Source organism: Ascaphus truei, chromosome 7, assembly GCF_040206685.1.
Source record: "Ascaphus truei isolate aAscTru1 chromosome 7, aAscTru1.hap1, whole genome shotgun sequence".
NCBI classification, from domain to species: domain Eukaryota; kingdom Metazoa; phylum Chordata; class Amphibia; order Anura; family Ascaphidae; genus Ascaphus; species Ascaphus truei.
Window position 1 is genome coordinate 35863830 of NC_134489.1, and position 12179 is coordinate 35876008.

General features: G+C 44.7%; 1 protein-coding gene across 2 annotated transcripts in view; it reads right to left on the minus strand.

The window, feature by feature from the left end:
* Positions 1–9549, minus strand: part of INSRR (insulin receptor related receptor) — a 52065-nt gene extending 42516 nt beyond the window's left edge. For both annotated transcript variants that reach the window (XM_075607666.1, XM_075607665.1), the window contains exon 1: positions 9200–9549. In XM_075607666.1, the coding sequence (XP_075463781.1) occupies positions 9200–9293 (94 nt within the window). In that variant the 5' untranslated portion in view covers positions 9294–9549. The remainder of the gene's footprint in view (positions 1–9199) is intronic.
* Between the last annotated feature and the right edge of the window lie 2630 nt (positions 9550–12179).

Consider the following 12179-nt stretch of genomic DNA (forward strand, 5'->3'; position numbering starts at 1 on the left):
GTGAAAGGCCGCTGGAATTTGTTACAATCTCCTTGTATTCATAATAATAATAATAATAATAATAATAATAATAATAATAATAATGCGTTCAGGACGATAGGGACAGAAGGGTACAGCGCGTGATGTGCTAACGGCTGTGACGTGTTTATATAATAATCTGGGGCCCATTTGTGATGCAATACCTGCAAACGTGATATTTGACGTGTACCAAAAGAGATACACAAAGGAAAAGATCCTATATACAGTATGGTACACTCCACTCAATTATTAATAACTAAAATCAGGGTCGGGCAACTCTAGGGCCACCAACAGGTCAGGTTTTAAGGATATCCCTGTTTGAGCACAGGTGGCTCAATCAGTGTGTCTTCGACTGAACCACCTGTGCTGAAGCAGGGATATCCTTAAAATCTGACCTGTTGGTGGCCCTTAAGGACTGGAGTTGCCCGCCCCTGATCTAAACGATGCCAAATTCAGAGAAAATAAAACGTAATATTTAATGCAGGGGTGCGCAAACTTCTTTCCTTGCACCCCTCTACCGGCTGTCCCCCTCTGCCCGCCCACCCCTTACCTGTTTTGAGGCATCAAATGACGTTAAGTCACATGACCCCGCCGCGTCATTTGATGCCGCATTGCCACAAAGCCGACATCGTCCCCGGAAGTGAAGTTGCAGAGGCCTCGTGCGGTCCCGCGGCATTTAATTGAAATGCCTCGGGGAGTCCTCTGCAACCGCCGGGTCACACCCCCCCCCCCAAAAAATCTCACGCCTCCCGGTTTGCACACCCCTGATTTAATGCATCAACGTTTAATAAATACATGCACAAAATAAGCACCTTGCTGGCGTGCAGAACAAAAAGCAAAATGTTAAAAAATAGGAACTAATTCAGAGCAAATTATCTGATAGTAGGAGGAGGTCAGAGTATTTACAGGGAATTTTCTCAAACAGGTAATGCAAGTTTTCTGCTCATGAATAAACCCCAGCCCGATGTGAATAACAGGCGTGTGGTACCACAGTATATCCTGTCATGCAGGTAGCTAATGTACTGCATAGAAGTTATCCAGGTCAGGGTGATAATTAGAATTGGTAATCCCTCCTGCATAAGGAAATAGCCATGGCTAAGAACTGCTGCTGGCTAATGGTAGAGCAGGTGTTATTCATTCACAGGCTCCCTGTGTACATAGACAAACAGAGGTGAAGAGAGTTTGGGATATTTGGGGATGCAAAGTAGAAATTAGACTGGGTGAAGTCACCCTCGTGAGACTCGCTGGGACAGACAGAAAGGTTTAGTAGCCTAACAAGTCAAAATACCCTTGTAGAGGTAGGGTCACGACAGAGAGCGGGACTGCGACTGGCATTCTGCCGAAATACCGGCAGCACCGTGACGTTCTCACTCCTCGAGTACTCAAGGCCTTGTGGTGTCCAACGTACGTTTCGCTGTTGAAACCATTTCTTCCGGGGGGGCGTACAGTGTCTCAAAAAGCCACTTGGTGGTATTTTGTTGCCGTACCAACCAGAGACGTGGAATAACGAATCAATAATTTAGCTGATATGCTGTGTAAAACTATATACAAAAAGTGTTACTTTATTAAAACCATATACATTTGTACTTGAATATCCATTAGTAGGAATATTACATAAAAAGGTATGGATAGACATTTATTATTTTGTATATTATTTACAAACCGGTTATTGATAACTTTAATGATATTTTAGAAATTGACAGGGGAGTTAGACCTTTAGTAATATAGGGTGAAGTACTAAAGGAACATAATGTAACTATAATCCAAATCAGTAGTATTTAGAGGAATGGTGTGTATACAAAGCCTTCAAAGATAATAATATTATCATCAACTTTATTTCAGATAGCACTTTACTCCCAATGGGACACAAAGCACATCACAGTTACAGCACAGCACGCAGGACGCTGCACATAGGAATGTTACAGACACAGTCCCTGCCCAGATGAGCTTACAATCTATGTTTTGGTGCCTGGAGGCACAGGGAGATAAAGTGACTTGCCCAAGGTCCCAAGGAGCCGACACCCGAATTGTACCAGGTTTTCCTGATTCACACTCAGTGTTATTGTTTAGAGTCATTGTCTTTACTCACGGAGCTGCTTCTTCTCCCTAGTGTTCATGGCGTTGCGTAATGTACACCAAATCGTCAGATATGACATTGTCTTTACGTCCTGTGTCGCAGGCATATAAATCCAGTAGCTCACAGTGAGCAGTCACTGAGATTCCTGCCTCAGAGGCCAGGGTTCAAGCCCCTTGGCTGCCAAACTGGCCCACAACATTTTGTTGGCCTCTCTGGCAGCAAAGCGGTTAACCACAAGTCAACTCCCGGGGCAGCAAAAATGTCGCCCCCCCCCCCCCATTTGCAGCGCTCTCGGCCTATCGGACCTAATGGGAAGGGACTTACTTACCTGCGCCGGCCGCCTCCGTTCTGCCACCCTGCTTCTCCTTCAAAAACAAGCGTCAAATGACGCCGCAGACGTTACACTGCGTCTCATTGCCATGGCAACCGTGATATGACGTTGCGTTACCATGCGACGTCACGTTGGTGATGTGCGCGACGTCATTTGACGCTGGATTCTGAAGGGGAAGCTGGACGCCAGACACAGACAGGTGCCTAAGGGTGGCGAATTTGGAAATCCGCCGCTGCTGGTCCCAAAAAGATATTTTTATTGTAGTCATGTGAACCATCCAATAAACACGCGCGTCCAAGCTGGGGACACTTTGAGAGATGGTCGTGGTAATTCCCACCTTTGGAAGGGATAAAAACAACAGTATCGCGGCTTCCTTATGGACTGCCGGGACCCACGAGATTTGGCGCCCATGTTTAATGTCCATGAGTTGAGTTTTACAACTTGGTTTAACTATACCGATAAGTGTCTCGGGAACAGGGGGGTCTCCGGAGTTAAAAATATTGTGGTTTATCCCCTGAGGATCAAATCCTGTAAAAAATTAATTAAATAAAAAAAAAAATTTAAAAACACAAATCTGGTGGAATTTCTGTTTTAACCTTTTGAGTGCCGGAGGGGTACTGGCAACACATTGAAACAGCCCTTCCAGCACCACGTACGTGAACGTAAGAGGATAAAATCCTCCACCTTCCGTTCCTCCGCCAACTTGATTGCGTACAGCACTCCTCGGAACGCGATCTCCCCTAGAAAACAGGTTGAAAACCCATGACCTTGCCAGTACATCATGGGGCCCCCTGGATCGTTGACCTCATGACATGGTGGCAATGGGCATCCAAGAGGCTTACCTACAGGTCTGAAGAACCAATGGGTGAAGCTGTGGGGGACAATCTAAACCAGTGGTTTCCAACTTTTTTTGGTTAATGAACCCTATAATTATATTGTGAAATTCTGCGTAACACCAACCCTCTCTAATAGCGCATCTGAGATCAGATGCATCGTAAGGAACCCCAACCCTCTCTAATAGCGCGTCTGAAATCAGATGCATTGTAAGGAACCCCAACCCTCTCTAATAGTGCATCTGAGATCAGATGCATTGTAAGGAACCCCAACCCTCTCTAATAGCGTGTCTGAGATCAGATGTATTGTAAGGAACCCCAACCCTCTCTAATAGCGTGTCTGAGATAAGATGCATTGTAAGGAACCCCAACCCTCTCTAATAGCACGTCAGAGATCAGATGCATTGTACCCATGGAGACTGTGATGGCAGATACAATAGATTTGTTCAAAAAAAGGTTGGACATCTTTTTAGATGGGAAAGGTATACAGGGATTTACCAAATAAGTATATATGGGAAGGATGTTGATCCAGGGATTAATCCGATTGCCAATTCTTGGAGTCAGGAAGGAATTAATTTTTCCCATTAATGGGGTTTTTTGTTTGCCTTCCTCTGGATCAATAAGTAAGTATAGATATAGAATAAAGTATCTGTTGTCTAAATTTAGCATAGGTTGAACTTGATGGACGTACGTCTTTTTTCAACCTCATCTACTATGTAACTATATGTAACTATGTAAAATCTTTTGTATTTGGTACCATTTTCAAATAACCTGTAAATTGCAGGAACCCCTTTAGGGGATGCATGCGGAATGCAAGGTTGGCTAGGAAACCCTGTTGAAAAACCCGGATCTAAACTAAGGGAGAGAGACACACAAACACACACAGAGATTACATGTACAGATGTAGCGGACTGCATGGTTTTCCACTGTGTCAAACATATTGGGATAGCAAAACACAGGATATTAAACAATTGCTATTGAATTCTATGGAAACACTGCGATATCCTGAAATACACGGAGATCTTCTGTGTTATGCGGGGGAACAATGTCCCATGCTACATTTGTCTAGAACACTAGATAGATGATAGAACTACGTGTCTGGGTTTTAAACTACTTTCCATAGTGCGTACGAGCTTCCGGACCACCACTGAACTTGAAACACTCATGCTATTTTATGATGCTTTATTGAGCAATATATTTATTCAGACAACAATACCGGTACAAAATATCAAGAATCTGTTACTACTCCGAGAAAAGTTTACAGTAAACATTGGAAAATATACTTGGTGACCTGACGTTGAACCCCAAACAAGGTCCGCGATCGGAATTCTCTGATGCCCTCAATGCCGCTAGAGTAGTGGACGGCCTACATCTTCCTACCCAGACAGGACAAAGTATTTCTCGCTTCTATTCTTAACACCGTAATATTGTTCTTTTGTTCTCACCTTAAAATCACACAATTCACCGTCAAATCTTCCACTGCATTGTCATTTCCGGAGAGACAATGAAGGGGAATTATTTATGTGGAGTTGCTAAAATGTGGTTGCCATCCTGAACTATGCGAGAGATAAATAGAAAGGCGAGATGATTTGAGAACATACAGATGTAGCCCGATGTACGGTTCTCGGAGGCGGTAATAGCTGTGGCGACCTGTAGGGAGTCCATACTTCCGTATCGGACTTCCCGTCGTGTTAATCCCTGCTGCTGCCAGTGGGATGCTGTCGTTGCATTCCTTCAGCTTTCCGTGGCAATGGTGAAAGTAGGCCTGGCTACGTGTGTGCGTGTGTGCGTGTGTGTGTGTGTGTGTGTGTGTACACACACACGGCAGATTAAGACCCTTAGGTACCAAGACTTTGAGGGCCTTTTCTCGAGACGGCCCTCCTCCTTCGGCGTCATGTTGCATTGTCATGGTAACGCGTCGCCATCTGCCGGCACAGCGTAATTTGATGTCAGGTCGCCATGACAACACAACCCTGCAGGAGGAGGGCCGCTCCAGAGAAGGGAAGAGGTCACTCCAGCGCCCTCTTCCGGTCAGCAGGAAGTTGGATACTGGCGTCCGACAGGAGGAGGGAGAGTGTAGCAGACAGTAACAGCCGGGCTGCTGCAGCACAGGCCCACATGAACCTACGAGGGCCCCCTAACACACACACACACACACACACAGTTTCAAACAAATCCACTACTTTTCTCAGTGTAACTACTAACCAAACACATTAACCCTTTCAGGGCCAGTGGATTCAGACGCACCGCGTTGAAAGACCCCATGGGTCTGAGAAGGTTATGGTTTCGTTGGGTAAAAAAGTAGCTAAATCCTTTTAGCTCTGCATCAGGGATACCCTCTTTACAAAAAGCGCCTTCACCTCACTGCCGTCCCACCGGTTTGGAAATGCTGGTTACCCCCCTTCCTGCCTGTGCAGGGTAAAAATAGCTAGGCTGCTGTTTTGGGAACAATATTGTCGTTGGGGGAAAAAAATTTGAAAAACAAATTGCTTGCGCATTGTAACTGCGTATTTCTGAACACCGTGACTAGCATGTATATAAAGATTACAATAAGAAGGTTGCAGGACTACAGCTTTTTGTGTATGTACACACATACATACACGCACATATATGTATAAGTGCACATACAAACATATAGTATATATTACATGCTGCGCACACAAAGAAGCAAACTAAATACAGTACACACACACACACACACACACACACACACACACACACACACACACACACACACACACACACACACACACACGGGATCGTTGCCCTGGTGACCCCGAATAGGAATACCCTTGGTATTAGGACACTAAAAAGGTTACTTGACGTTCTGCGCACGGTGTTGTTTCAGCACCTGCACTGCCGGTCCCTCTTTAGCCACACGTTCAATGTTTCCTGCTCTTCACTCACTAGCTGCTAAAACTTCCTCTTTTTCACCCACACAAACACCAGGTGAAGATTTGCTCTAAGGAAACCAACTCAAACGTACAAAAGAAGAGAACAACATATTTTGCATCACGCATACCGTGGGGACAGTAACACAGCCGGGTGCTGAGATTGGTAAACCATTGGTGGCTGACAGGCTCTGCCGGAGTCAGCAGGAATAATGTGTTGTGAATACAACAGCCTTCATTATAAACCACCAGTGTAGCTACTGTAATTCTGATGCAGGAGGAAATCCCCAATTCTTTCATAGCCAGGAACCCAAATGATACATTTCTGCGTTCGACTCCACGAGACTCAAACACAGAGATTTATGGATTTGGCACGAATTTGCGAGACTTTGACGAGTGTCTGTTTGTCGTCAGTGCGTTTCTCTAAAGTGCTCTGTGCTCTCATTCGAAATTTAGGATGCTTAAGTACAACAAAGAAACATAGGCCCCCAATTCAGAATGAATGGGGCTAAATATCCACCCGCAATGGGAAGACACCTTCAGATCATATTAAATGTAGGCCATGGAAACGGAAAGCAGCTAAGAGTATTCTGCCCCACCTGCTTTAAGTCTTACAATGCATCCCATTGGATCTCTCCCTTTTTCCATTTTTAAAGTAACATCTGTCCAAAAGTATTTTTACAGGCGGTTTAACAAAAGTCAGAGATTCTATTGGCTTGATGATTACCTTCCATTCTTTTTAAGTATATCATTTAAAATTCATATCTCCTATTACCAGAATATCATTACCATTCAAATGAATGGGATTCAAAGGGTGTCCAACGTGGAACGCTCCTATACAGCATACTAAATAGGGACCTTATTGGTAAGACAGGTGGTGCTCAACTCCAATGGTAATGAGTTTTTGTACACACTTCCAGTCTCCCAAAGGACTTTCTTACTTATGACAGTTCTACTCCTTGCTGGGTTCTTGGTATGTCCCTGAGGTATATGGTAGTAGGTGGCAGGAGCTCGTCTAATTGTTCATAGCCTCCTATAATGATATCTTGTCAAATGTTATCACCTACAAAATCCTCCTCTCTTCAAATGGTCTTCACTCCTCTTCCCCTCCTAATATCTCCTCTCTTGCTATGTGCCTCCTCATCTCCCTTGCTTTTCTCAATGCCATCTTCTCTCTGCCCCACCCGAAATCCTTTTGTCACACGCTTCCTACTGGCCCGAAAAGTCACCTTTACAATTAAGCGTTTCCATTGTGTTGTAGCATAAAACCATGACCTACTGCTCACACACTTACCCTCTTGATCTAGTGTTTATCAACAGGGGTTCTGTGGGTAACCCTTATAGGTTCCTTGCAATTTTCAGGTCATTGGAAACTGGTACCAAATATAGAAGAAATTACAAAGCAACTGATCACAGACGCGCTATTAGAGAGGGTTGGGGATCCTTACAATGCATCTGATCTCAGACACGTTATTAGAGACGGTTGGGGTTTCTTACAATGCATCTGATCTCAGACGCGCTATTAGAGAGGGTCGGGGTTCCTTACAATGCATCTGATCTCAGACACGCTATTAGAGAGGGTTGGGGTTCCTTACAATGCATCTCTCAGACACGCTATTAGAGAGGGCTGTTCATTACAATGCAAGAAAAGGTATACAGTAGATCAGCGGTGCGCAAACTGGGGGGTGTGACCCCCAGGGGGGGCGCGCGAGACTGCCGGCGGGGGGTTTACAGAGGCCCCGCGCGCTTCCCAAAGGCACTTAAATTAAGTGCCGGGGGAGTTGCAGGGCCTCTGTAAACCTTCACTTACCTAAGCTCCGGCGGCTTCCTTCCTGCGTCGCCATGGCAACGCGGCATCAAAATGACGCAGCAAAGTCATGTGACGTCACGTTGCTATGGCAATGTGACGTCATGACGCCGGAGCGCAGGTGAGTGGGGGTTAGGGGGGGCGCGGGAGTGAGGGGACCGCCGGTAGGGGGGAGCAGGGAAAAAAGTTTGCGCCCCCCTGCATTAGATAAACCTCGCTATTAGATATAGTAGCAGACAGGTAGGTGCTATTGTACCTTAGAGGTAATTAGGAACAATTAAAGTGTGCTGAAGAAATACACAAGGAGAGAAATCCTACATGTGGTGCACACCACTGATTAGTACAAGTTTGAATTTAGATAGATTAGTAGAAAGTAAAACGTAACCTTTATTGTTAAGTGTTTACCATAAAATAGAGTAGGTATTAAAACCACCTATTAAGTTTACAACACATGAAATTATACATTAAAGTGCTAGTATAATACAGTAAATAACTAAACAAGGATGAAAACCATAGACCCAGCCTTATAAAATTTGCACTTCCATGTACTCGTCTCTGTATGCTTACCAGTACACATAGATTGTAAGCTCTTCTGGCAAGGTCTTCTATCCTACGATACTTTTTTTATGCATTAATCCAGTCCTCAAGACCCCCTCCCCCCCCCCCCCCAACAGGTCAGGTTTTACAGATATCCCAACTTCAACACAGGTTGCTCAATCAGTGGCTCAGTCAAAACACTGATTGAGCTACCTGTGCTGAAGCAGCGTACGCTGCAAAGATACATTTTAGCGAGCTGAAAGTGTGTAATCATGCTGAAAAGATCATATTGCTCTTAATACAGAATATTACATTGTGGGGCAATCCCGTACGTGATCTTAAATACACAGTGATATAAAAAACACATCTATATAAATCAAATATTGTATACAAATCCTGTCCTGTTTCCACATCTCTGCATCCACCTCCAAGTCCCTTCTCAATAAAGTATTTCCACAGGTTTAAAAACTCACAGGGGCATATTTAAGCAGTGCAAAACCATAAGACTTTACGGCCCAAATGATGATATACAATAATAAAAACACTGTGATGAAAAAGTAGGAGGGGATCCTTGTCCAGGGAGCTTACAATCTATTAAATATGTTGGATGACATACAATAATAATGTAATTCTTCGCAATAAAAATGTAACAAGACACTCTTTCCCCCCCCCCCAACTAAAACACCCAATAATAAACACACTTACTGTCTGCGGGTTCGCCACGTACAGTGAATATGAGAATAACCAGCAGCACCATCTCTAAGCGTATAACGCCCAGGAGGAAGGCTGGTGCCTCCATGGCAAGCGGTCTCAACCTCTGCGGATACCTGAAGACCCCAGCAAATAATAAAGAATATCAAAAAGGTCAGGTGAAAAGAAGTCTCGGAAATGGACCTGTATGGGGGGAAGTCTACATTCTCAGTCATAAAACCAGCCTGCTGCTGATGTGTTATCTTTCAGCTGAGCCATTAGGTCAACTCTGATAGAAGAGGTTTCAATGGCTCTTGAATAACATTGTATTCCCCACTTGAGATCTAACCGAGAGGGAATGAGGGCTGCTATCAGTTGCAGGCAGAACACCTGTGTGAAGGGGGGCGGGACTTAGGAAACTTACAGGCCCATTCAAGCAGCAGGTTTAGTGCAAGCATGATTGATAAGCCACACCCTCTACGCTACTGATTGGCTGAAAGAGGATAGCAATGCCCCCCCCCCCCCTGGCTCTTTAACTGGGATATAAAGAAACATGCATGTTCCACCTGCAACTTCTGAACCACACGTCAGATCACGCAGCGATGTCAGAACATTATAGATTGTAAGCTCTGTGGGACAGGGATCATCATTGTGACAAACAATGTTTGCGCTGTGCATATGCTTTTAACTTAAAGCTGCAGACAGAAAAAAAATACTTTTGTAATAACAAAGAACAAAAGTAAAAGGGATACCTTTAGTGGCTAACTGCTGTTTAAAAAGAGTGCAAGATTTTGGGACCACTCAGGTCCCTTCTGCAGGCGTTCTGCAGAAACTCTATGTATTGTTTAAATAATGCAGGAGGGGAATCTATAGTTATTGAATTCCTTCTGTTTCAAAATGCTTCCTAAGGATGAATGCAGCCACCCCTGGTGTGGAGACAGTTCTGCATCACTATAAAATATTATCTTTTTATTTCCTTATACAGCACTGACAGTGTCTGCGGTATATTACATCACATTGTGCAGGCACAAGGAGTCCCTGCCCCACACAGCTTACAATCTAATATTGGGCCAGAGACACAGGGAGATTAAGTGATGTGCCAAAGGTCACAAGGAGCTGGCACCAGCACTTGAACCAGACTATTTGTTTCACAGTAAGTGCCTTTGCTGACCATCTGAGCCACTTCTTCTTTAGTGGCGTGTTGAGTTTTTCAGTTATACGGCAGATGCAGCCACCTCCGAGATGGAACAAGCCCCTCTCTAGCCACCACTCAAGGGGCTATCTTGCATGGAAGCACCCACCATGACCATAGACCGAGCAGAATATGGCTCTGCGGTCTTGGTAACAGGGTTTATTACAAATGGCAAAAGCAGTTGGCCCAGTTCTTTATACAACAAGGGCTCGGTGCGCATGCGCTGCGCACTCATGTTACATTTCTTCCTGTGTTTTGGGTATTCTAATACTAAATATTTACCCTCCAAACTAAGACTGTAACAAGTCTTGCAGTGCATGTCCAGATAGCGACTTGTTTGTCAAACAACCCAGACTGGAGACACCTTCAAAACATAAATAAAATGCTATGCGTGACATAAAGCTGGTTAACTGCTTCTGTGCCAGAAACAAAGGGAGAGGGCAATACTTTGCGTTGGGATATTCATTAGACATTGGGGGGCCAACTGCAGTCCTCAAGGGCCACCAACAGGCCAGGTATTAGGGATATCCCGGCTTCAGCACAGGTGGCTCAGTTGAACTGAGCCACTGATTGAGCCATCTGTGCTGAAGCAGGGATATCCTTAAATCTGACTTGTTGGTGGCCCTTGAGGACTGGAGTTGGCCGTGCCTGCATTACACAGAGGGTTACAACACATACAAAGCATGTCACCCCACCGCAGGAGGCATAGTAACAGGCCCAATTTACTAGATGCAAAGATAATATTATCAACAGAATGTGCATTTATGGATTTATCTGTACTACTAATATACACACACAATAGAAGTGATATTAAATCCCCCTTACCCAGCGGATCATTAGACATGGGTGGGCAACTCCAGTCCTCAAGGACCACCCAACAGGTCAGGTTTTCAGGATACCCTGCTTCAGCACAGGTGGCTCAATCATTGACTGAGACACTGGATGGAGCCACCTGTGCTGAAGCAGGGACTGATTGAGCCACCCAGGTGGCTCAATCAGTCCCTGCTTCAGCACAGGTGGCTAAATCATTGGACATTTTGACGTGGCATTAATTATCCTCTCCCATTCCCCCCACCTCCCTGAATAGCAAAATGCCACATCAAGAAGCAAGAATGACCGCATTTATGTCAAGACCCAAAATATGGCCAGGTCTTCCGGAAAATACTGACCATCGATTCGTATACAAAATACTGCTACTGTGTATAGCTTTAGACACGCAGCTCAATAATTTTATGTATAAAAGTAAAGTATACAAAAAGGCCCTAAATGGATATACAGGCATACCCCGGTTTAAGGACACTCACTTTAAGTACACTCACGAGTAAGGACATATCGTCCAATAGGCAAACGGCAGCTCACACATGCGCCTTTCAGCACGTCCTGAACAGCAATACCGGCTCCTTACCTGTACGGAAGCTGTGCGCAAGCGGGGAGACTATAGAGCCTGTTACAAATGCGTTATTTACATCAGTTATGCACGTATATGACGTTTGCAGTACAGTACATGCATCGATAAGTGGGAAAAAAAAGTAGTGCTTCACTTTAAGTACATTTTCGCTTTACATACATGCTCCGGTCCCATTGCGTACGTTAATGCGGGGTATGCCTGTATATCAGTAGAGCCGGGTGAAGCTGTCCGAATCCGTTTCCCGGAATTCCCAGTGTTTTCCATGTAAAATCTGTTCCCACGGCGTAAAATCCGCTGACGGATTGTTCCGGTTTCAATCCGTGCGGATTAATCAAAACCCGCCATTGGATTCTTAAAATCTGTCAGCGGATTGCGCAATCCGCGGATAAATTGTC